The following is a 23,937-nucleotide window of genomic DNA, read 5'->3' as shown; positions in this document are numbered from 1 at the left end:
GTCAAATGCCATTGTCTGTATTAAGCTGTAGAACAGGATGGATTATAAAACATAATGTTCTGACACTTTAATTGAAGAATCATCACACTGTGTAATTTAAGGTCTTGAAGGTACGAGATAATTCAAACCTGACTTTAGATAGTGAGGAGGGGCAACATGTCTGCGGGCAGAAAAGGGCGGAAACATGGAACATTCCTGCTTCATAAATTTTTCATAACATAATGGTGCGCTATGAATATTGATGCCCTGTTACCATCTATTCTGTTAGTGCTCTTGAGATCTCAGATCCTGAGCACAAATAAAAAAACTCTTGCAGCCATACGTCCATCACATGCACTCAGATTTCATATTTAAAGCATTTTTAAAGCTGCACTCGTTGTTTTAAATAAGATACAGAGGGAAGGCGATGCGGTGTGTGCAGCATACCCAGATGCGGTGAAAGTCAGCGAGAGATGAATTGGGGGGGGGGAAGTGGTACGGGGCATTATGTAATCACTGAGTGATGGTGCCATAGAGGGATAAAGATGTTCCAAACAAACATAACCCGCAGCATGCACTCAGCTGGAGTAATGCACTGCACCATCGCATGTGCGTGTTTTCCTGCGCTTTTGAACAAATGAGGTAGAGTGACAGGGGAAATGGAATATGTGCGTCAGTGCTTTGGGTGTGTCTGCTGTGTGAGGAGTGGGTCGTCTCAGAGTCTGTGGTTCCAGGCTGTCACTGTCTCTGGGGACTGTGGGTCTGTGAGTGCTGTTCCTCTTCTCCTCCCCTCTGTTCTGTCTTTCCTCCCTCTCCTGGGTCCAGCGTAACACCTGCTCCTTGCAGTGGGAACATGGGCCGGGCAGGGGTTCCTAAGCAACCGGAGGCAAATGCAAGTAGTTCATATAGTTTTTGTTTCTCTCCCCGTCTCACTGACTTCCATCCAAAACTAGAGCGGAAGAAACAGTCACTGCACCAGTGAACTACATCCGAAAGTATTCGCTTTCTGTCCACTTTCTGTTTGTACCATGCAGCCAGGATTAATGCTTTACGTTTCAGTAAATGTTTAACACCACCAGTTGGTGTGCTCAAGCCCTGTGTCGTCACTTTGCTCTGCGATCAAAGTCTGGAAAACATCCCACGAGACTGTTACTGCGCTACAGAGTTACTCTTAGTTCCCGCTCATCGTTTGGAGTCTCCAGTGTTTCTTGGTAGCTTGCGTTCGATTTTATGGCAATTGAAACCATTGGATTTACGGAATAACCTCTGAACTGGTAAGACTTTTTGTTCAGTGAAAATTAAACAGAGTAGACCAGAGAAGTTAAGACACTGATATGCATGCCACATGAACTTGCCTCCGTGAGACAAAGGTGATGGTTCCTTACCCCGTGTGGTTAAAGAGAATAATGAACCCCCCCTTCCCTCCCCTCTCTGCCTGTTAGCTGAATGTCCCCTAATGGGGTCAGGCAGATGGGTGGGGACCATAAAGACAGCTTGTGTGTACATGTGTGCACGTGATCAGATATGAATGTGTGCTTGTTTGTTTTTGAATTTTAGATTGTTAATCGTGAGCGTGTGGGGCATTCGATTTTCCGCTGGTACTTCTTTAAACCGTGCCTCTTTCTGTATCTCATCAGTTGGGTCAAGGATGTCGTCCTGACACCCTCATGCTGTGCAGATCAATGCGTATTGGTGAAACTGGGCCAGGGGATATTCCTGGTGCCTCTGCGCCTGTTTCTGGACATTGCACCGTGTTAATGATTGCTGCTGTGGTCCATGCTTTTCGGGATATTTTTGTAACGAAGGACAATGTATTGTCCCAACATAGTGACAAGCTGTGAATGAAACCTTTACAATTAATGCAAATATGTCTTGTTACTAGCAGGAAATATACACTAATAATCAATCTGTTGTTACCGAATAGTTTTCAGATGTTAGCGTTCTGCAGAATATTCTTATTAAATCTATATTTCTGTAATACTGACTTATATTTCGTGTCTCAGATCAGTGCATATTAACATGATATGGAAGTTGTGTGCGTCTCCCCCACCTTGACATGCGGTTGTGAGCCATGCATGCTGGTTGGTGCTCAGTTGCTCAACCCAAGTCCAAGCCTCATCGTGGGACTCCACCCCTTTTACGAGCATCGGACACCTTCGGCAGCACAACAAAGCATGTGCGGCTCTGAAACATTGTTCCTCCTCTGAACGTGCGGACTATTGGATATTTGTCGTGATTTTTGTTTCGTGTGTGCGCTGTTTGCTTCTCCCTTGATGCTAATCCTATAGTAGGTAAGCCAAAAAGAAGATTTATGTTCCTCGGGCGGATGAGTTAGTGTTTGTTTGTTTTGTTGTACATTCGGCGCCATTTTCATACACAGATTCTTTAAATACCCAGGCTGGCACGGAATTGGCCACGATACAGCCCGCAACTGTTTTGCGGTTTCATTACAACAACAAAAAAAAAAAAAAAGTTGGGAATTCAAGTGTTTTTTGGCTGTATTACCACGCGGCATTTAAACGATGACTTGTTAAAGCAAATTCAATTATATAGCCGTTTTATTACAGCATTCATAAATCAAAAGTGCTCCGTGTTCGCGGAGGCAGCGATGTGTTGTTTTTCTAGTTATTTCTATAGAAATGAATGAACTTGCAGGTTATCACCCTGCTTAAAGAGGGCCATTCATTACATTCGAAAACTCGCAGGTTTTTAATTGGCTGTTTTTAAGACTACACTCATTAGTCTGTATTATTAGAATAGAGTAATGAAATGGGTAATAATGCATGATTATTAATGAGGAATTTATAGGAAAAACACGTGTATTTTATGTATGCCTTCTATCAAGCAATTCCCTATCTTCACATAAGTATAATATATAGGTTTGACAAAATTCACTATGATATTTGAGAGGTAGCTGACATGTTTGTCATATTTTTCTCCATCTAAATCAATCCTATGTGAAATATAATTTCTTTTCTGGTGATGCCCCTTCATGTGAGGATGTTCTTGGTCTCGAATGCTTCGCTGTGAGATGTGTTACAGCTATTTCCAAGACTGTGTCTTGCTCAGATGTTCTTGTGTTTTTTTTTTTCCGGCTGTATCAGAGATGGCTCTGCCTTGGATTTCATTTTCTGCTTGACATGTCTTACTTATGCCCCACGAGGAGTTTGTGGGTTAAAAATATCCATATTTGCTGGAGGGGGGCATAATGTGAATGTGTGCCTGTTCCCTGTGTGCACACACGCATGTGCGACCTGTAACACACTTAAGAGAAACTCATCCAATAAGCCTCATCTCCATTGATGATACTGCTGAATATATATAGTCAGATAATCTTTTATGAAGCGCTGCAGATATAGCGTAGGAAGGATGAGGGAGAGATAAAAGGGGCATTTTAATGCGTTAGAACAGGCATGTGTTTGCATGAGCGACAGAAGTAAACACAGAGGTTAAAAAAATGACAGAGATAAGACCTATACGTGCTTGGGGTCTCCTGCACTGCTGAATCAGCAGTGTTGTGCACACAGGAGCTACGAAGTGATGCCAAAAGATGTTTTTGGCACCGCTGTGTCAGAGTGAGGTCACCGAGGTCTCAGAAGAGCTTGCTGGTGTTAATCCTCTTTTGGGAGTTATGATGCATTCGTGCAGTTAGACTACTACTCTGTTGTGTGAGCATTACTAAATAGGGAACTGACAACAGGGTACACATCCTTCATCCTTCAGAGTCAGTAGCTCTTTCCTCCATAAATGAAGAATGTGGGTTTGAGTTGGTTAAACACTTAAGTAAAACACAAACTTTGCAGCATCTTTTCAAAAATAATTCAAACAGACAGATCAAATTGGAGAATTATTTTATTTTAGAGAATGCTCATTTTAAATCCTATAATGAATCCTACCACAGATCGGGATTTTGTGTGTGTCCAAATGAAAAAGATCAGTTCTCTCACAATGTGCACTTACCTACACATATATTATTCCTTCATCGGGCTGTGGCTGAGGTGATGTTGGAAATGGTTTCAAAATTGCTTTTAGGGCAACCGCAGTAAATCAATCATGCTACTTCGTTCTTTTCCCATGTCGGTTCATGTTACAGTATCAGGCTCACCGACCATCTGTGTGTATTGATTAGTTTAGAACTGGGTTTGGGATAGGTTTACACAGAGAACTGGACTAAAATAAACCTTTGTAGCCTAACATCCTTTCTTTGAGCATCCCCCCTGTTTACACAAGAGATACGGTGTCACAGTCAATGTTATATTACACCTCGTATCATATACAAACAAGTAAATATGAACTTATTCATGTGTTTTTACGATGTTGCTGGGCAGGCTTGTGTGTTCATCTAACATTTGAACAGTTCAGCAAGGCACATGTTAGCTTGCATGTTGGCATGTGTGTCTGTGTTTACTTAGAGAGGTTAATAAGAGCCACTATGTGGCCACAGGACTGATATCTTGGCCGCCAGTTCATTTCTGTTGATTTTCAGCCAGATAGGCGGGACTGCACATAAAACCATGAATCAGCACAGCGGATTTCCCCGCCCCATGCACACACACACACACACACACACACACACACACACACACACACACACACACACAAATACAGATGCACGCACACACACATGCAGACCGAGAAACAGAGACAGAGAATCAGAGCGAAGGGAGACAGTGAGATAGATACTGTGGGCAGGTAGATAGAGATAATCTCACTTGGTCACTTGGGGGCTGATTAACTCTAAACTCCTTCTAATTCCTTAAGCCTACTCTCAGTGCCCAGGAAACATGCTTTCTTTCTGTCTTCCAAGTATTTATACAATGCTGCGGTTATTTTAGTCGTGCTTTCCTCCTGCCGTCTTGAAAACGAGGCTTTAAATGTAGCTATGCGCACGCATGTGCAGATGCATGTTGTGTGCAGTTAACTGTAAACAGAAATAGATATGAGCTTGTCTGTCAAGGCCAACTAATGAGTCCCTGCATCTTTGCGCATATGCAGCTATTTATACACTATACCTCCTCCTCCTTCTCTGCAAGCTCTTCCTCATTCAACCCTCTCATTTCATTACACACACACACACACACACACACACACACACACACACACACACACACACACACACACACACAGAGCAGAATCAGCACTGCAGCATCACTGGCAAATAACAGGAAAGCTTTGGTATAGAGAAAAAAAAAAAATCGTGAAAATGTTTTTTTGTTTGTTTTAATTGGAGACTTTGGTTAATGAGGAATTAGGAAGAGTTTTGATCTTAGTAGCAATTGAGTCGTTGGGTTAGCATCAGTTCAAGCTTTTTTTTGTATAATTTTAATGAGAACAGTGAATAATGTGAAGCATATTTCCACAGTTAAGTAAAGTGCAATCTCATCTGTTTTTTATTTAAGTGAAATTTACTGAATCAAGTCAAATCTCTTCAGATTTCAGACGACCTTCAGGCGAGAACATTAGATTAAATTAAAAGAAATCCTTGTTCAACCCCAGTCCTGGTGTTTGCACCTGATCCAGCAGCTCTTTGTGAGCTCACGTCTTGCTTGAGGGTGGCCTACTTCATCTATAATTTAGCTCATTACAGACACTAATTATGTGGTATTCAGGGCAGATTTTTTATTCCTACAGTATAGCAATATTTCATCTAATTACCTCCACAACAAAGAAGAAGAAATATTCTTCGTATTATGGGAGATTGATGGTGTATTGGGTCCTGCGATGTGGCTGCCACTATCTCAATTGGTCGTGATGCAGGTTGGCCCTGCTCAGCTGGCTAACAGCAGAGATGTTAGATAGGCAACACAAAATGGAGGAGGCAGCAGACACAAGCTCAGCTGGTCCATTAGGAGCCTGTCTGTTTCCTGACAATCAGAATTGAGATGACAGAGCATTAAAAGACCCAGAGGAGCCTGTGAGCATTGATGCATACCGGTGTGTGCTTATATATATATATGTGTGTGTGTGTGTGTGTGTGTGTGGTGACCTAGGGAATACGCCTATGGGGGGTCTCGTGGGGGGAAGGGAAGGGAGGATTAGTTATAGAGTGCGGCACAGTTATTGGTCACTGGACACAAACAATGGGAGGGCTAAAGAGGATTTGGTCTGTGTGTGTACCCCCTCCTCCTCTCCTGCTGTCCTGTAGTGCCAGTGGGAAGTGTATGGTATAGAAGTCCAAGCTGCACCCTTTGGGGCGGCCCTGTGCATCTGGAAGATTGCCCCGTCTGACTGTCTAGCATTTTCCCTCCCCCACTCCATACAGGGTAGGGGTGGGATTTGAACTACATATGGAAGAGACAAACACAGCCACATTAGTCACCAGTCAGACAAGGCTTAGTCCAGACAGGATGCATGTCTGTCTTACTTAAGTTCAGACTTGATTGTGATGTGATCCACTGTAACTGATATATCTCACCTAGAGGAGGTATAGCGTGATTGTATAATATCTGCAGCGTATTTCAGTCTGCCGTGTGATTTAATCAGCTGGTTAGGAGTTTCTAAATATACTAGATCTGTCCTCTCGCTGCCACACTGCTGAATCAAAGTCATGCTGTTCATTAAACTTCAAGGACTGCACACTGTGACTGTGAATGACATCATTGGATGATTCTAGTTGCTTAATTCAAGTACTTGTACTGTTTCATGTTAACAGAAGTCTATATGTCTCCATAACCTTAGAGTCAGGTTGAACAAGACAAGAGATAAAATGCGATAAACCTTAATGAGCATTTTCAACACTGATCTCTTAAATTTGTCTTTCAAATTTTGCAAATAAAAGGTTGCGTGCTTAGCTGACTAACATGTAATTTTAGAGTCTAAATTGTATGAAAATGTAGTTAGAAAGTCCATCCATCCATTATCTAAACCCGCTTATCCCAGCTCACTTTGGGCAAAGGAAGGGTACACCTTGGACACCTGAGGACAGTTTTGTAGAATCCCCAATTGACCTGACATGCATGTCTTTGGATGGTGGGAGGAAGCCGGAGTACCCGGAGAGAACCCATGCAGGCACAGGGAGAACATGCAAACTCCACATTGATTGAACCCAGAACCTTCTCACTGTGAGGCGACAGTGCTCACCACTGCACCACTGTACTGCCCTAGTTAGAAAGTCCCAGATTTGATTGACCATGTATATCATTTTATTGTGTATATATACATATATTCATATCACTTAGCCCCAGTGCCTTAGATGATCTGTACTGGATTGGGCCTGTGTGTGATGAAGAGCCAAGCATGCTCAATGATGCAGGCGGTGCTAATAGGCAGATCCAGAGCAGAATGCTCCTTTGTGTCAGTGAGACTTAATGAGCCTGTGATAGGCAGTGTTGTGAGTTCACCCTCAGAGCTCCATGTGGACACAGACACACTCTTAAACAAGGAGGGCTATTGTGTGGTGACATAATGTTTGCGTATGTGTGAGTTTGTATGTGTGTTTAAGTTAGAATGTAATCTGTGGGTGGCGGCTGGATTCATATTTTATGGAGTAAGTTTCCGTTATGCCACAGTGGGCCTCTAGCAATACATTTATGCTGCAATGTAAATTGCTGTCAAAATTGCTCATTATAAATGTCTCTTCATCAGAGCATGAGCCAAAATGTCAACAAAGCACGCAATATTACCATGCACTGGGAAAAAGAGTCAAGACAAGTGCAGGAATATTATATTATTTTGTAGGATTTAACAAAAGAAAATGCTTTGATTGTTTTTGTTTTGTTGTTTGATTCTTTTTTTTATTTTTTTTTTTTATCAAATAATCTGCTAATTACCTTTTTATTTGGTTAATTGTTTAACCTAAAAACTGTAAAATAATAATAAAAAAAGTAATAAAAAAAAGGCCAAAACCATTTCTTAGAAGCTAAAGTCCTAAAATAGCTTCTTTTTTTTTTTAAGACATTAGGTCCAAAACCTCAATAGTTATTACTTACCATATCAGTATAATTAGGCTCAGCCATGCAATCTGCTTGCCGTTCATAGCGAAGTGAAGTGTAAGCTTTCCCACACCAAAGCTAATAGTCCACAGCTCCCTTTCTTGTTTGTTGTGTTCCAAGTGTAGCCATACCGTGCACCGTCACACTCTGTACAGCACCATGACCTTTCTCCACCTCTGACTCCCGTCTGTTCTCCTTCCCAGTGGCTACCATGACAACAGAGGCGAGCGCTGTGAATGAGGCGGACACTGAGGGTAAGCAGAAGACCAGTGGTGCCGAGCCCGAACCTCAACCAGAGAACAAACAGAAGCCGAAGGCAGCAGCATCTGAGCCGAAGGGGGAGAAGTCAAGCAAGAAGGCCCAAGCTCAGGTATCTGAGCCTGGGCCTGCAGATGCAGCTACCTCCCCTGAGGAGGAGCAGCTGAAGCCCCGTACCAGGACATCGGCTGGCAAAGGACTTTCTCGCCTCTTCTCCTCCTTCCTCAAACGCCGCTCAGAGGGCTCCGAGGGAGAGGGGTTTGAGGCAGAGAAATCCAGGGAGGAAAAGGCAGACAAAGAGGAAAAAGCTGACGCTGCAAAAGAGAAGGTGGAGGAGGTGAAAAGTGAAGACGAAGGGACTACAGCAGAGGAGGAAAAATCTGAGGTCAAGGAAGTGAAAAAAGAAGAAGAACAAAAAGAAGAACAAAAAGAGGAGAAGAAGAAAGTGGAAGTAAAAGTTGAGAAGAAAGGCAGTAAAAAGAAAAAGAAAGAAGCCAAGAAAAAAGCAGATGAAAAAGATGAGGAGAAAGTGAACAAGGACGAGGCAAAAAAGGAAGAGAAGTTAAAAACAAAAGAGGAGACAAAGGAGGAGGAGAAGGCAGAGTCGGCCGTAGAAAAGGGGGAGGAAAAATTGGAGACAAAAGAAGAAGAAAAGGAGACTGCTGAAGTTAAAGACCAGGTGGCAGAGGCCGGACAAAAAGAGGAGGAAAAACTTGACAGAAAGGTGTCAAAGAAAAAAGAAAAAGAGGAAAAAGTAAAGAAGAAGGAAGAGGAGAAAGCAAAGAGGAAAGCAGAGGAAGAAGAAAGGGCAAAAAAGAGAGAAGAAGAGAAAGCAAAGAAGAAAGAAGAGGAAAAAGCCAAAGAGGCTGATAAAGCAAAAAAGAAAGACGAAGAAAAGGCTAAAAAGAAAGAGGAGGAGAAATTAAAGGAGCCAAAAAAGAAAGACGAGGACAAACCGAAAGAAGAGTCAAAAAAGAAAGAAGAGGAGAAGGTGAAAGAAGACGAAAAGAAGAAAGAGGACAAAAAGACAGAAGAAAAGCCAAAGAAGGAAGAGGAAAAGTGTAATAAAAAAGGGAAGGGGAAGAACAAAGGAAAGAAGGAGGAGAAAGAGCTGAAAGGACCAAGCGAGGAGCAAGTGAAAGCACCAATAGCTGCTCCAGAGCCTGAGCTTAAAACTGAGCCAGAAGCTGAACAGGCTCCTGATCAGCACTCAATAAGCAGCGCAGAGACACAGGTGAGTGTGACTCTTACCAGTGTTACATTCAGGATATTTACTCTTTAACTCTTTTGCCAAGAATTACATGAGAGGATTGATGCCGCACTCATGTCTGTAAACTTAATATCAAGTTGCAACCAGCAGGCGGTTAACTCTTTTTCCATAAGTTTGAATGATATATTATACATGATGCGTACACCAGCGACGTTCCCTTTAGATGCGGTTGTTTATGTTTTAAGAACAGAATTCACGATGGTAAGATGTCAGTGAGGATCATTAACCATGATGATAATCACTTGTGTCGAGACCTGAGACAATTCTGGTTGAGAATTCACATGTGGCGGTGCAATGTGTGACCAATGTGCATGTGCACCTCCCTTGTGTTTTGTCTCACTCGTTTTGGCACTCTTGACTTTCTATGTAGATGAGCTGCTCAATCAAAGTCCAAAGGGGGAGGGGTTTAAAGATGTAATTGGGCCCAAAAGTCACATCGGTCCCCTGGGAAAATGCCTGTGTGCCAGATGGCCAGTCCAGCCCCGAAGCTTACTAAACAATGCAAAACATTTTGCTTATTTAATACAACAAATTGCGAAGCGTAAGAACGACAACTTTTAGTTTTATGAGAAGTTATGTAGGCCTACGGGACTATTTGCAGTGTCTCTGCTGCTTGCGACGTCAGTGTGATAACAAGACACCATGAAGTCACTGCTCCACTTTAAAGCTATTGTTTTACAAAAAAAAATTATTCAGAGAACTTTAAAGGGGCTGGTTGGCAGATTGTCTTTGGACAAACAGGCTAGTTTTTTTGAATGCTAACTCTACTCTGGCTGCGGCTTCATATTTATGAGAGTGGTAACGAACCTCTCATCCAACATCAGGCAAGAAAGGAAATCGCTGTATTTTCCAAAACAGAGTTTGACAGGGACAGAAGTCAACAAAAACACCACTGCAGATGAAGTTTATAAACAGAGCTCCGCTTTACACAAATCCATGCTTCTGATGGGGTTGTAGTAGAGAAGCCAATGTTTTTTCTTTCTCATGAATTTTTCATGATGTGGCTCGCTGGTTCAGCAAAAGTAACGATGCTGATTTGAGCTGAAAGCTTGGTCTGAAACAAAAATGACCTATGCTGGTCTGAACTAAAGCTAGTATGAACAGCTGGATGTTTGCTGTGATGTGTAGTGTTAAGTATAGTGTTGTCATCATTTTTACATAGTGTACATTGTGTCCTCCCACATTCCTGTAATTTGTATTTGACGTACTTTGTCTTGCGTTGACTCTGTCAGCCAACTCAAGAGGAACACAAGGAAGAAGCTGCAATAATGAAGGAGCCTGAAGTGGTGGAAGAAGTTAAAAAGGAGGACGCCGAGAAAAAAGTGGAAGAACCCTCAGTGCCAGAGGGGGCGGCCAAAGGAGAGGAAAAGAAATTGGAGCCGGCAAAGAAAGAGAAACCTGTCAAAGAAAAGAAGACAGAGGAGGCTAAAGGCTCCAAACGTCAGAAAACCATGCAGTGCAAAGTCACCTTACTGGACGACGCTCAGTTTGAGTGTGAACTTGATGTAAGAAACCTGCCAAATTACACTATATTCTGTTGTGTTTATGTAAGACTGTGGCCCCAGATAAACATCAGTCCATGAAGACTGAAAAACCTCTCTCTCTCTGCCTGCGTATGTCTTTCTTATTTAGAAACATGCCAAAGGCCAAGAACTTCTTACAAAGGTGTGCGACCACGTCAACCTGCTTGAGAAAGATTACTTCGGCCTTTCTCACAAGGAAACCTCAACAAGCAAAGTAGGCCATTTTTTTTCACCCCCCTCCTGTGTAATTTTTGTTACCCTTCAAAAACATTGTCAGATAATCTGCGTGACACCGACAAGACATTTTTTTCCCATTTTCTGCAGACATGGTTGGACCCCACCAAAGAGATCCGGAAACAGGTTTCAGGTGCTGTCTATGAGTTTACATTCAACGTGAAGTTCTACCCTCCGGATCCAGCACAGCTTACTGAAGACCTCACCAGGTGAATGTCTATAGTATTATGTCTGGACAGAGCAGGGTAATAGGGCTTAACTACCACTTCTGGTTTTGATGCAATATTTAACACAGACATGAGTGGCCTCGTCTGTTATGTTAATTCCAAAAATCTCATCACTGGAGTCAAACCTTGTCTTGCATTATTAACTTTTTATGTGAGCATAAGTTATCTTATTTTTTTTCCTTTCACGTCTTTTCCAGGTACTTTCTGTGTCTCCAGCTGAGGAAGGACATTATGCATGGAGTTCTTCCCTGTTCCTTTGTCACACTGTCCCTCCTGGGCTCCTACACTGCCCAGTCAGAGCTGGGGGAGTATGACCCGGAGCTCCATGGAGCAGACTATGTTAAAGATCTGAGCCTGGCCCCCGGACAGAGCAAAGAATTGGAGGAAAAAGTGATGGAGCTGCACCGCACATACAGGTCATTAAAGAGGACGGCCGTTGATTGTGATGGCATCCTTTACGAACATCATTTTCATCATGTTCATTTAAGTATGAAAAAGCACAGTTCAGCGTAATCAAACTGTGAACCTCTGTATTTTGTTTTTGTTTTAAAATTGCTTGAAATGATTTGACTTTCAACTGATCCTGAAGAACAAAGCATGTCTTTGAAAAGATCCTTCTACTCTGTTTGTCCAGGTCAATGAGTCCAGCCCAAGCAGACATGTTGTTTCTGGAAAATGCCAAGAAACTAGCCATGTATGGAGTTGACCTGCATCAAGCCAAGGTAGGGTATTGTTTAGTTTTACCTTTTTTGATGAATGCTTTGCAAATTAACTATTGATTACATTTTTTTAATGGTAATTCTAAAATGCTAAAGTTGAAGTATGTACTGACTTCCCTTCATTTTCGAAATGCTTGTCATTATTTGCAACAGCATGCTTGTATGACATCAGTCACATCCAAATGTAATTACAAAATTGATGCCAGCCCCCTATCAGAAAAAAAGAGAGATTAATAACATTTCAAACTCCATGACCTCAAACTACACGCTCACCGTGTGAGGAAGTCTGCCTCCCAGTGACTGTTTGTTGTAAGTGCACGGTGATGATGTGCATTGACACATATCATAACCGTTTCATCCTGTTTTCTGCATGCAGGATCTTGATGGTGTCGACATTACGCTGGGTGTTTGCTCCGGCGGTCTGATGGTTTACAAGGACAAGCTGAGGATCAACCGTTTCCCTTGGCCCAAAGTGCTTAAGATCTCGTACAAACGCAGCAGCTTCTTCATCAAAATCAGGCCGTCAGAGGTAAATCTTTTTTTTTCTTTTTTTTTTTTTATAACCTCCTTTCAACCACATATTTCAACTATCAACATTTTTCTCCAAGATTTTATGCCAAATATTTGGTACCCTGGAGATGGAATAGTGTGAAGAACTTATTTTATTAATTACCAATATTAATGTTTTAGTTTTATTTGAGGACTTATTTCCCCAGATTTAGATTGATGTTCTTCTATTGAATTTTTCCGACAGCAAACTTAGACTTGCAATGTTAATGTTGACGTCATTAAAAAGAGAATATAAGTGAAATACAGTTTTTAGACGACAGTTTAAAATGTTTGGTTTGTAATATTCTAAGAAAATTGTGTTTTGGAATTGACCATGTTTACAGTAGGTTTATTCATCGACATAAGGTCATTATATTTGACTTTAATTTGTTTCTTCACCCACAGCAAGAGCAGTATGAAAGCACCATTGGCTTCAAACTGCCCAATTACAAAGCCTCAAAGAAGCTGTGGAAAGTTTGTGTCGAACATCATACCTTCTTCAGGTAAGAACAGGTCATTTTTCCTTGATTCTGAATGACACTTCCCTGCCTGGCAACAGAGGTCATCCTCCAGTTCTCCCTATCCCCTGGATAATTGGCTAACCGGTCACTGCAGCTTAAGCCCTATATTGGCTCCCTGGCAGTTTAACCAAAGAGGAGGAACGACATACCCAGGGTTGTGACCTTAGACTTAAACCCTAAAGGTTTTGTCTGCTTAATGAGATAAAGTGTTGTTAACTTTGTTACATAACTGTAGCGTAATATCACTTTTAATTAAAATTTATTTAGACTTGCTCTCGTTTATAGAACCGCCGATTAGACAAATTATTAATTCAAATCGAAACAAAAATCCGTCAAACATAATCTGAAACCTGAATTCTCATATAAGAAATCTAATCCTTTGATATTCTCAGAAAATTATCACTGTTACAACATTTAGGTCCAATTAAGGGTATTTATTGAGTACACAAATATATGAATAACGTGAAAATGGGAGTACATAATATAATGAGATTACAAATATACCAGAAACAAACCTTCATGAGCTAATTTGGTAGTGGAATGAAAGAGAGAATATTGAAGATCAAGCTAATCTTCTGCTTAATCACACCCTCCCCTGGGTGATTTTGGAGAAGGGAAGGTGAGAGACAGTGTCCTGCATGTTAGGAGGACACTGAAATCATGTTCACTGTGACACACACGCACACACAGGGAAAGATTCTAACATACATGATAACATGATGAATACATGGTTGAGCTTTATAAGAGTTCAATATTTGGTTATATAAAGTCCATCGCTTATTTTGTAGATGTTCTCAGCACCAGATGGTAAAGGGGGTTGTGTGGCAAGAAGGGGAGAGATTGGAATTTGGTTCTGGTTCTTATCAAGATTGTTTTGCAGGACATCACACTTGGTTTATGAACACTGGTCATAGAAGAGGTCATAGAGTCATTTGGTTATACTGACAGAGAGGTTTTGGGGGAAACAGAGGTGATCGTCCATCCATGTTCTTGGTCCATTAGTGTTAATCTGGTCAGAAATGCTGATTGTCATTTTGACAACTAAAGTTCCTAAAAGGTACTAAAAATGATTTCAATCCTGGGAAAGTTTAGACTAAAAGGGGTTTTATGATCTCAAAGATAGGGGAAAGTTTGTACCAGGTCCACATCTGTTGCCCTGAGGAGGAGAGAGGCCAGACATCATGGCCGAAGGGATGAAGGGTTGTAGAGGGGGTAGATGGCTGTTTGACCTGGAGGGAGGAATATTTGGGTCTGTCCGCTACATAACAATGACACTTCTTTTTAGATAATGCATGATTTATCATTTTGAATAACTGTTTTTAATGAAATTGCTTACATGATGGGTGAAAATGTAATATTTGTGCGTATCACTCAGGGTTTCAACAGTGGAGCCGCCCTCATCACGTCGCTATCTTGTTTTGGGCTCGAAGTTCCGGTACAGCGGTCGTACTCAGGCTCAGACCCGCCAGGCGAGCTCCTTGATTGACCGCCCAGCCCCGCGCTTTACACGCTCTGCAAGCAAGAGGCTGTCTCGTAACCTAGATGAAGGTACGTGTGAGTGTTAAAATCATAGTGTAAAGTATGTGCATCTCGCAATACCGCAGGTATGATAAGCCGCTCTCTGACTCTTTTGCAGCTGGAGATGAGACTCTCCAGTTTCTGAAACAACTCTCAGCATCAACCAGTTCTGAGGTTGATAATTGGTCACTGATGATGGCTTCTGACAAAGCCCAGTCTTCTCCTGAATTCCCAGGTACCAGGAAGTGTGTGGCGCTGCACACATTGCCTTTTGGCATATTTGCAACTCGCTAGTTGCTCACTCGTCACTAACGGCCTTATTGCATCGTTTAACATGCTCATCCACGTTCCATTTGCTTTCATGCTCTTTAACCATTGAAAATGTTGCTTATCAGCCTGGCTAACTTGTCATAAAGGTGACCTATTCTGTCATGTGGGTAGTGACACCCACCTTGTACTTTCCCTGACATGATTCCAGGGCAGCTCTGGTCACCGTGAACAAGTTTTCTCACACACTTGGCTTTGCACAGACGTTTCCAGTTTTGAAGTGGCTGTTGCTCATTTTTTTTTTTTTGGCATTTTATAAGTCTGTGCTTCATTTTCTCATAGCTTGTACGTTAATATTAAAGCTCTCAACTGACTGACTCACTCATCACTGCTTCAGCAGCCGTCATCAAAACTGGTTTAAACTTCAAGGAACTTCATGCTTAGAGAAATAATCGCCAGTTTTGCCACCGTCATCTGTTCTTGCTCTGAAGTTTAAAGGGCATCTTTCGTTCGTTCTTGTACTAACTTTGTCTTACCGGACTGCCTATAGTGTGGCAAAAATGCTTGGCATGTACACCAGTAAAAACCCGCTTGAAGCACTGTGAAGCAGTGGTCGTCATCTCTCCAGCAGAACCATTACATAACTGCCATCCCCCCCCCCGTCATCTCTTCACAGCCAGAAGGGAGTCTGAGCAGACTTTCACTCAGTCCTGGGAGGAGGGGCAGTCTGTCCGCACAGTCACAGTTACCTGGCAGGGCACTGAGACTGGGAACACTGGCTCTCAAACCATCACCCAGACCGTCGGTCAGCCGTGGCGGGAGCCTGCAGCTGATGAGCAGCAGCAGCAGCAGCAGTGGAGGAAGGAAGACGAGTGGTCTCCCCTTCTGCGTCGTCATCCTCCTTTTCCCTTTGTGCCACCTTTTGATTTTGTGAAACAGCCAGGTATCTACGCTTGTAATGCATACCGAAGTTTATCCGCATTTTTCTTTTATTCCATTTATAAATATTTTAGGAGTTTGCTAACAAGAGATTCAGAGTTTGGATTCTCTCTTAATATTCAACTTTATGTTGGAGTGGCAAAAGCCATGTGTCTAAATATAATTTTATTGTGGCCAGAATGCATTTTGTATGTGCTGCCACTATACTGTATGTACACAGCGATATCCCATAACAAACCAGGCATGTGGCTCCATGTTGCCCTCTGTCATCAACCGTTTGCAGTCTGAGATTTGTGGGTGTTTGTGATTTGGTTAAAAGATGTTGCGTATTGTTTTTCTGATGTCATCTTTGCCAGCTGAACTCAGCTTGGCAAAAATGAGCTATATGGACCGACTATTGAGACCAGCACTGACACAGCAAGATGATTGGTTCCTGTACTTTGACCGAATCTTCTACATATCTTCACTTGAGTGTGTTGAAAAACCTCCATGTGAGTTTCTTTGTGTGAAAATGCGACAAACAATTATGAATTTGAACACATCTGGTAAAGAAACGCTATAACAACCTGCAATATGAATCAAATTTAAATACTTTTCACGGTTTGTTTGATCACCTTCCCTTTTACTCCTCCCAGTCTCTCCTCTCGTCCAGCTCCAGCTCCAGGAGGAGGAGCAGGGCATGCATGTTGCAGATCAGGAACTGACCACTAAAGAGGTTATTGAGAGACTGCAGGAAACTGTGATCCTGGCAGACAAGTTGAGAGAGGTGGACATTTTGGAAGGGAGGCTGAGAGAAGTGAGGGACTTAGAAGAAAGGCTCGAAGAAATGGATGAGATGGCAAAGAGGATTCAGGACGTAATAGAGGACGAATTAGGGAAGGAAGAGGTGGGCAAGTTAAAGGAAGAAGAGGAAGATTTGGAGCAGGAAGAAGAAATGCAAGTCAAAGGTAGAACAGAAATGGTGGTGAGGAAATCTGTGAGGAGGATAGAGAAAGAAGAGGACGAAGAGGATGAACTGGAAGATCAGATAAAGCAGGTGTTTTTAAAGGGCTTGTTGCCTGTAGAGGAGGCAGCGGTGACGCAGCAGAGTGAAACAGAGTTGACAGATGAGAGTCTGTTAGATGATAATTTGAGTGAGAAACTACGGCAGATAGAGAAGGAATGGCAAGATGAGGTGGAGGAGAAGGTTGCCTCTCCAGATGTTGCCGGCACCACTTCTGTAGTGGCATACCGGAAGGTGGAGCGTAGGACTAAGAAGCGAGTGACTATTGTAGAAGAGAAAGGTGTGCCACAAGAAGATGTGCAGGTGCAGTTTGATGTAATGTCAGAGGAGAGGTTAGAAAAGCAGGATGTGTGGCGTAAAACAGAATATCTGGAAGAGAGGACGCAGAGAGGAGTTACAGAGAGGCTTCAGGTTCAATCTCAGGTGGAAGATAAGGCTGTGTGGTTCACACTTTTTGACCGACCTCCATACAAATCTGTTTTCAAACCACCAGGTACAGTATGTCATTGTCTACTAATCTCTCTAATACTCTAATATCACTACAGAGAGATCATGTGCCAAAACACTAATATTAACATATTAATCAACTAGGTTTTTATTTTTTGTTATTTTCTTGACATTGTCTTTCTGCCAGCTGCTACAATGAGGTGTATGATATACTTGACGCTGCATTTGCAGTTTTTGTAGTCTTAATAGTATCTCTACCTCAGATATTGTGAGAGTAAACCTCCATAAGCTGCCCTGCTTCTCTCACAATGTACGTTTTCTTACTACATGGTTGCTCCCATGTTCAAATATTCTGTGTCTTTACTCCCATAATTAGTTGCCACTGTGGAACGTGCTCAGTTGGATGAGAGTGAGTATTTCTCTTCAAAGACTGAGATTTCAACACTTGAGGAGAAAACAGAGATTACAGTAGAGGAGAGGAAAATAAGAGAAGAGGTGTGGCATGCACCGGAGATCCCACAACCGCAGACCGTCACAGAAAGGGTTGATGACTGGTTTGTGTTGCTCAATGTTGTTCGCAGAGCAACATCTTATGTACAACCAGGTACTGCTAAAATACCCGGCGCTGTTTTTCAAAACAACTTTGGCTTTCTCGTGCTTTGTTTTGTGCTTTCTCGCTTATAAAAGAAGTGCCTATTTCTGCTTGCGATAAAAAGACGTTCTCCTGACTCTGTTTATCAGTTACGTTGAAGGGAAGAGCCGAGATGGATGAAGAAAGTTTTGTCTCTGTGGTTGGAACTGCAGGGGATGAACAGAGTAAAGAAATAGTAGTTGAAATAAGAAGGATTGTAGAAGAGATGCCGAGAGAACTCCGAGAAATCCCACCACAGCCGGTGACATACAGAGATGATGAGTGGTTTGTCCTGCTCGATGTTCTTCCCAGAGAAACATCATATGTACCACCAGGTATTGGCAAAAATCTCCCGCGCTCGTCGCCGTGCTTTGCGATAACCTTGAGCTTTGCAGACGCTGTTATTCCTAAAGCTTTTGTACTGTTCAGTGTCTGAGGGTTTTTATCTGTTTTGTTGTAGTTGTTGCTGCAGAGCGTATGGAAGTGTCTCCAGAAGAACATGTCTCTCGCATTGAACTAGCTGTTGAGCAGAGAGAAAAAAGAGCAGAGGTTTTAATAGAAGACACTGCAGTAAGACAAATGCTGAGTGAAAATCAACCAGTAGCACTGCCACAGGGAGTGAAAGAGATGGAAGACGACTGGTTTGTCCTGCTCGATGTTCTTCCCAGAGAAACATCATATGTACCACCAGGTATTGGCAAAAATCCCCCGCGCTCGTCGCCGTGCTCTGCGATAACCTTGAGCTTTGCAGACGCTGTTATTCCTAAAGCTTTTGTACTGTTCAGTGTCTGAGGGTTTTTATCTGTTTTGTTGTAGTTGTTGCTGCAGAGCGTATGGAAGTGTCTCCAGAAGAACATGTCTCTCGCATTGAACTAGCTGTTGAGCAGAGAGAAAAAAGAGCAGAGGTTTTAATAGAAGACACTGCAGTAAGACAAATGCTGAGTGAAAATCAACCAGTAGCACTGCCACAGGGAGTGAAAGAGACGGAAGACGACTGGTTTGTCCTGCTCGATGTTCCCATTAGAGAACCATCATTTGTGCCACCAGGTACTGCATATTTTCCTTCATGCTCCATCACCATTGGTTGTTGTTTTTTCATTTTTGGTTCAGATGTCTTACAGTGCTCCATCATTCTCTTTATCAATAGTTTCCACAGCTGAGTATGTTCAGATTTATCACAGAGAGAGCATTTCTACTGTGACTGAAGCAGCAGCAGCCGAGTCCAGGAGGGAGGTTGTAGTTGAAACGATTGTGATGCGGAAAGAGGATGAGAAGCCTCCTGAGCAAATTATTCCAGAGCAGAAAACATTCCAGCCCGTGAGGGAGAGAGACGATGATTGGTTTCTGCTGCTGGATCTTGTTTCCAAAGAGACTTCGTATGTGCCTCCAGGTACTTATAGCCTTCCGATGTATTTATTTTTATATTATTACACAAAAAGAGATCATCCTAAACACGACCTCGGACAAAGTTCAAGTATGAATTTTGTTTGTTTTCAGTGTCTGTGCCGTTGATGGCTAAAATCTATGCCGATGTTCCAGTGGAAGTGAAAAGAATAGAGCGGAAGGTGCTTCAGATTGACGTTGACCAGATTAGACCACAGCCTTCCAAGCCTCTGCCAGAGAGAGATGATGACTGGTTTGTTCCGTTCGATGCTGTTCGTGAAAAAACAGTCGTAATACCAGCAGGTATACAATTAACATATGTTTGCACCCTGTCAGAATTCAATCTGAAACATGATATTTTGAGTCATTTATGCATTGCCAGTTGTTAAATATGTGCAGCTTTTAACTGGCTTTCAGGACTGAACATTTTCACAGTGGACATTTGAGTGTCACTCAGCTTCTTTGACGATGTTTGTTTGTGACAGCTACTCTGGTTGAGATTAGTCTGGATATGAAGAAGCCATTTGAGGTTGAGGTGACAACCACAGAGACTACAACACCGAAGAAGGTGATAACTGGTGTGGATCGCAGGCAAGAAAGGACAAGTCTGGCTGAAAATAGACAGAGGCTAATTGCACCACTAGCGGAGAGAGGAGGAGGAGATGATTGGTTTATTCTGTTTGACGCCATCCCTGAAAAGCCAGTTTTCATGCCACCAGGTACATTTACTTGCCAAAGAGTGCGTATACACTGTGTTATAAAGTTTTTATTAGAATGATTTACCCTACTGTTCCTGTGTTAGTTGCTGTGGTTGAGCGTATTGTCGATGTGGTGGCATCCATTGAACCAAAACCAAAGGTCATCGTGGAGGACATCATGAGGCCACCTGTGAAGTTGGTGGAGATTAAACCAGTGCAATCAAGAAAAGTGGATGATGAATGGCTTGTGCTGCTAAATGTTGCAGAGAAAGTATCAGGTATTCTGCTGTTTTGTATGGCTTTTGTTATGAGTGGGATCAGACTGAAGAACATGATCTCTGAGTGATTTACGTTGTGTCTACTACATAGTTCAACATGCACACTTAACACTGACAGAACAGTACAAAGTAATACAGAAATATCTAAAGCAGCATCAAATTGAGGATGATTGTTTGGTGGTACAGTTAGTTAAGGGCTGCTTTATGTTTGTTTCAGAGCTCCACAGGATACAAATCAGACCAACTGGAAGAGCTAAGGGAATTTTTTTTAGGAACATGACAGAGGAAATAAGGATTTAGATTTAGCTGGCAAAAATGTTGACAACAGTAACTTTAAACATTAATGTGACAACCTTTTCTTTTTTTGTCCCTGAGTTGAGGGAATAATTCACCTTCTGGTACATTATTTAGTTTCATTTTAGTTATTCTTTGTGTGTATTCTGCGTCAAAAGAATTCCATCCAATTATACATGCCATAGATTTCTTATTGAGGTTTTTTCAGCATTCATTCATTTGTTACCTAACACTACATATAGCAGGTCAGGGTATTTCACTGTAAATGCTCATGTACATTATTTACAAAATAATACCTGGTTGTGTATTTGTATTAGTCGCTGCCCCTGAGCTCATCCAGTTCCCAGCAGAGGTCAGAGCTCCAGCTGCTGTGGCCACAATAAGGATTTCTGACACTCGACCACAGTTTGAGAAGCGGATCCTGAAAGAAAGACGTCCACTCGCTCTCACACATGTCAATGATGATTGGTTTGTTCTACTAGATGTAGACCTCAAAGAGTCAGGTATTTTTTTTTATTTTTTTTACTAGTGTGTTTTTCTTTTTTTCTTTTTTCTTTTGGCAAATGAACAGCTCACATGGTTGTGCTTTCTTACTAACATTTGCAGCTAGTTTACAGGATACACTGGCTTCTCTTCGCAAAAGAATACTTCCACAGGTGGCAATCCACATTTTCCATCATTCAAGGACCTCTGACTGCACTTTGGTTTGCAGATTGAAGAAATAATGCTTTCTTAACCTCCGCATTTCACCGATCCAGCCTCATTTAGCTTTACAGCTTTTTGCAGCATAACGTAATCGGCCTTTGCATCCACTGTTGGATTGTAACTTGTTAGAACTACAATGCGCTTTTACTTTCATTCCATGTTGTGGATTTTCGCTTCTGGCCCACCTCACGCTCCAACGTGTGCTTCTCTTTTTAAAAGATAGTAGAGGAAACAAATAGGGTACAGTATACCCTTGCATCACTTGCATTTATCTGATCATATCATGACTGTAAGTATGATTTGGCCGTTTGTATCGATGCATTCTTGTGGGTTTGTTACATATTCATAGCTGTTTCAACGTGCGTTTTGCTCGCGAGACTATTTATGTCCAATGTGCAAATTCATCGTTTCCCTCCAAAACTGTGGTAAAAACACATTTCCTTTTATTCATTTCCATTTTGTCTTTATTTTGTCTAGTTATGAGCACACATAGGGGGACCCGTCCCGTCAGCGCTCCCGTCTTCTCCCAAGCTGCTCTGATGGAAGCAGGGATCCCCATGGCCCATCTTGACCAGCCACAGACCTCCACTCCAATCAAGACCAGCCGCCAGGAAGACAGGAGGCTGGAGGTCACTGTAGAAACTTTGGAGCCCTCAAAAATCGATGCTGAGGTCAAGGTATTCAACTTTTTATGGTCACTGTTTGACATGTGATGCAATTTTAACAGAAGTCTTAAGGATGGTGTGTAGGCAAAATTTTGTACTATATATGTATGAAAGCCATACATAACAGGTTATCTGGTGCCAGTGAGAGATCACCAAATTATTGATGATGTGTCCTCATTGTTATTAATTGGCTATTGTGATTGATAATGTAAAGAAGTATTCTGTTGTAAATGCTTCATAGTCTTTAAGAATGGAAGATGCCAAAGTATCGAGCAGAGGTTGCTCTCTGTGTCTGACTGTGAACTGTGTCTCTCTTGCTGCTGTAGCCAGCAGTGTGGAGGGACCAGAGAGAAGTAAACTCTACACTGATATCCAACATCAATGGGCACATTCAGGTTAGTGTCAGGCACAGGCCTCTTGCATGTCGTCCCTCAGAAGACATGTTCTCACCGTGGCTGAGACGTGAGTGTCAAAAGCCAACAGGCAGAGGATGCTAACACGTGTCCCTCTCTCCTCCCCGGGGTAGCACGAGTCTGAGATGACGAGCACGGAGGTGGTGCGAATGCGAAAGGTCAGATTCCTCGCGTCGTAAATATAACCGTAGCCATTTCTCCACCTCCATTTTAATGATACAGAGCTTCTCATCCAAAAGACTAATTTCACCCTCTTCTCATGTTGTGCTTTCATACGACTAGGCCTAAAATAAAACCTGCATCAGGTTCGATGCCCATACAGTATATTTTAAGATGTAGAAAACATAGTAATGGATAGGATATTAAAAACACTGAGTAACTCAGTATGATGAAAGTATGCTTGCCAACATTTTACACATAGCTGTTTAAAAGTATTCAGGGCCTTCATTTATTCTCATTGCTTGCTGTTGTAAACACTGGAATGCACGATTATAGATTAAATGCACTTCACTAAATTACTTCTTTTTTTTTTTCACATTTTTGTCATTGTCATTCCTTACTCCTTTTCTCATTATAAGAATATAATTCTTAAGTTAAGATTTAGAGCCGTATCTTCTTTTCTTTGTTAGTAAAGTGCAGTATTGGCCCCTACGGTCACTTAGCCTCAAACGGTTTTGCATGTACTCGTCATAACTCTTTTGCATGTACTCGTCATAACTCTTTTTGTCTGTTGAACTTCATAGTTTGCATGTCCAAGGTGTGGCAGTTGATGCCAGCATACAGGGAAACTGAAACAAACCCACACTTCTTTTGTTATTTTCATTTTTCACAGAAAAGAGCTAAGAAAATTGAGGGTGACTCAATTTATATCAGACATAGCCTTTTAATGTTGGAGGTTGGTATCCTTTCTGGAGATGTTGGTCTCCAGCTGTATTTTCTTGCTCTTTGGCACACTGGCAACAATTTAATATCACGCTTGCATGTGGCACGATTCACACTTCTTGCACTCACGTAAATGATTACATGAGAAATGTGTTTATGTGTGTGGCTATACTCTAATCCGGTTGATTCAGGAGAGTTCTGTTGAATTTACAACAACAAAAAAAAAAGATGAAGTTATGGCCAGGATTTTTCCACTTGCATTGGTCTACCCAAACTAGTGAAGGATGCTGCACTCCAGATCATCTTTTAACTGTCCACAGGAATCAGCCCTGTGATATGGTTGATGAGCTGAGGTCTGAGCTCATCAGGGCCAGCATGAGCTTTTCTAGTATAATTTTCATGCCAGGGTTCCCAGGCAGTTCCGTTTTTATATATTTTTCCAGATCTTCAGTATTCTCCTGTTCCTGCTTTTATGCTGTCTGCTACCATCTCATTTTCTAACTTGTCAGTAATGCGTTGCACTTTCGCAGCAATTATGCCAGAGTCTTTTGGCTGTAGAAATGCAAGTCAAAATAATTGTACATCTTTGCTGTGTTATGAATG

The 23,937-nt window shown here is 42.0% G+C and overlaps 1 protein-coding gene across 8 annotated transcripts in view; it reads left to right on the top strand.

Annotated features, from left to right (window-relative positions):
- Positions 1-1,091: 1,091 nt before the first annotated feature.
- LOC138194344 (uncharacterized) overlaps positions 1,092-23,937 on the top strand; it is a 31,628-nt gene continuing 8,782 nt past the window's right edge. For 3 of the 8 annotated variants that reach the window (XM_069143014.1, XM_069143013.1, XM_069143015.1), the window contains exons 1-27: positions 1,093-1,253; positions 8,114-9,402; positions 10,671-10,943; positions 11,071-11,175; positions 11,286-11,404; positions 11,620-11,838; positions 12,057-12,144; positions 12,518-12,670; positions 13,096-13,193; positions 14,587-14,759; positions 14,848-14,964; positions 15,673-15,939; positions 16,292-16,426; positions 16,571-17,431; positions 17,762-17,989; positions 18,127-18,351; positions 18,477-18,707; positions 18,833-19,063; positions 19,164-19,406; positions 19,514-19,702; positions 19,885-20,118; positions 20,202-20,375; positions 20,987-21,172; positions 21,852-22,051; positions 22,366-22,434; positions 22,566-22,610; positions 23,285-23,347. In XM_069143014.1, the coding sequence (XP_068999115.1) occupies positions 8,122-9,402; positions 10,671-10,943; positions 11,071-11,175; positions 11,286-11,404; positions 11,620-11,838; positions 12,057-12,144; positions 12,518-12,670; positions 13,096-13,193; positions 14,587-14,759; positions 14,848-14,964; positions 15,673-15,939; positions 16,292-16,426; positions 16,571-17,431; positions 17,762-17,989; positions 18,127-18,351; positions 18,477-18,707; positions 18,833-19,063; positions 19,164-19,406; positions 19,514-19,702; positions 19,885-20,118; positions 20,202-20,375; positions 20,987-21,172; positions 21,852-22,051; positions 22,366-22,434; positions 22,566-22,610; positions 23,285-23,347 (6,207 nt within the window). In that variant the 5' untranslated portion in view covers positions 1,093-1,253; positions 8,114-8,121. Of the gene's footprint in view, positions 1,254-1,914; positions 2,271-8,113; positions 9,403-10,670; positions 10,944-11,070; positions 11,176-11,285; positions 11,405-11,619; positions 11,839-12,056; positions 12,145-12,517; positions 12,671-13,095; positions 13,194-14,586; positions 14,760-14,847; positions 14,965-15,672; positions 15,940-16,291; positions 16,427-16,570; positions 17,432-17,761; positions 17,990-18,126; positions 18,352-18,476; positions 18,708-18,832; positions 19,064-19,163; positions 19,407-19,513; positions 19,703-19,884; positions 20,119-20,201; positions 20,376-20,986; positions 21,173-21,851; positions 22,052-22,365; positions 22,435-22,565; positions 22,611-23,030; positions 23,097-23,284; positions 23,348-23,937 lie in introns of those variants that run through there. The other 5 variants (XM_069143010.1, XM_069143008.1, XM_069143016.1 and 2 more) reach the window with 4 other exon arrangements.

This window comes from Embiotoca jacksoni, unplaced genomic scaffold (genome assembly GCF_022577435.1).
Source record: "Embiotoca jacksoni isolate LCO1_2020_lvr unplaced genomic scaffold, fEmbJac1.0.p SCAF_11, whole genome shotgun sequence".
NCBI lineage: Eukaryota > Metazoa > Chordata > Actinopteri > Embiotocidae > Embiotoca > Embiotoca jacksoni.
This window is presented reverse-complemented; position numbering and strand designations above follow the sequence as displayed.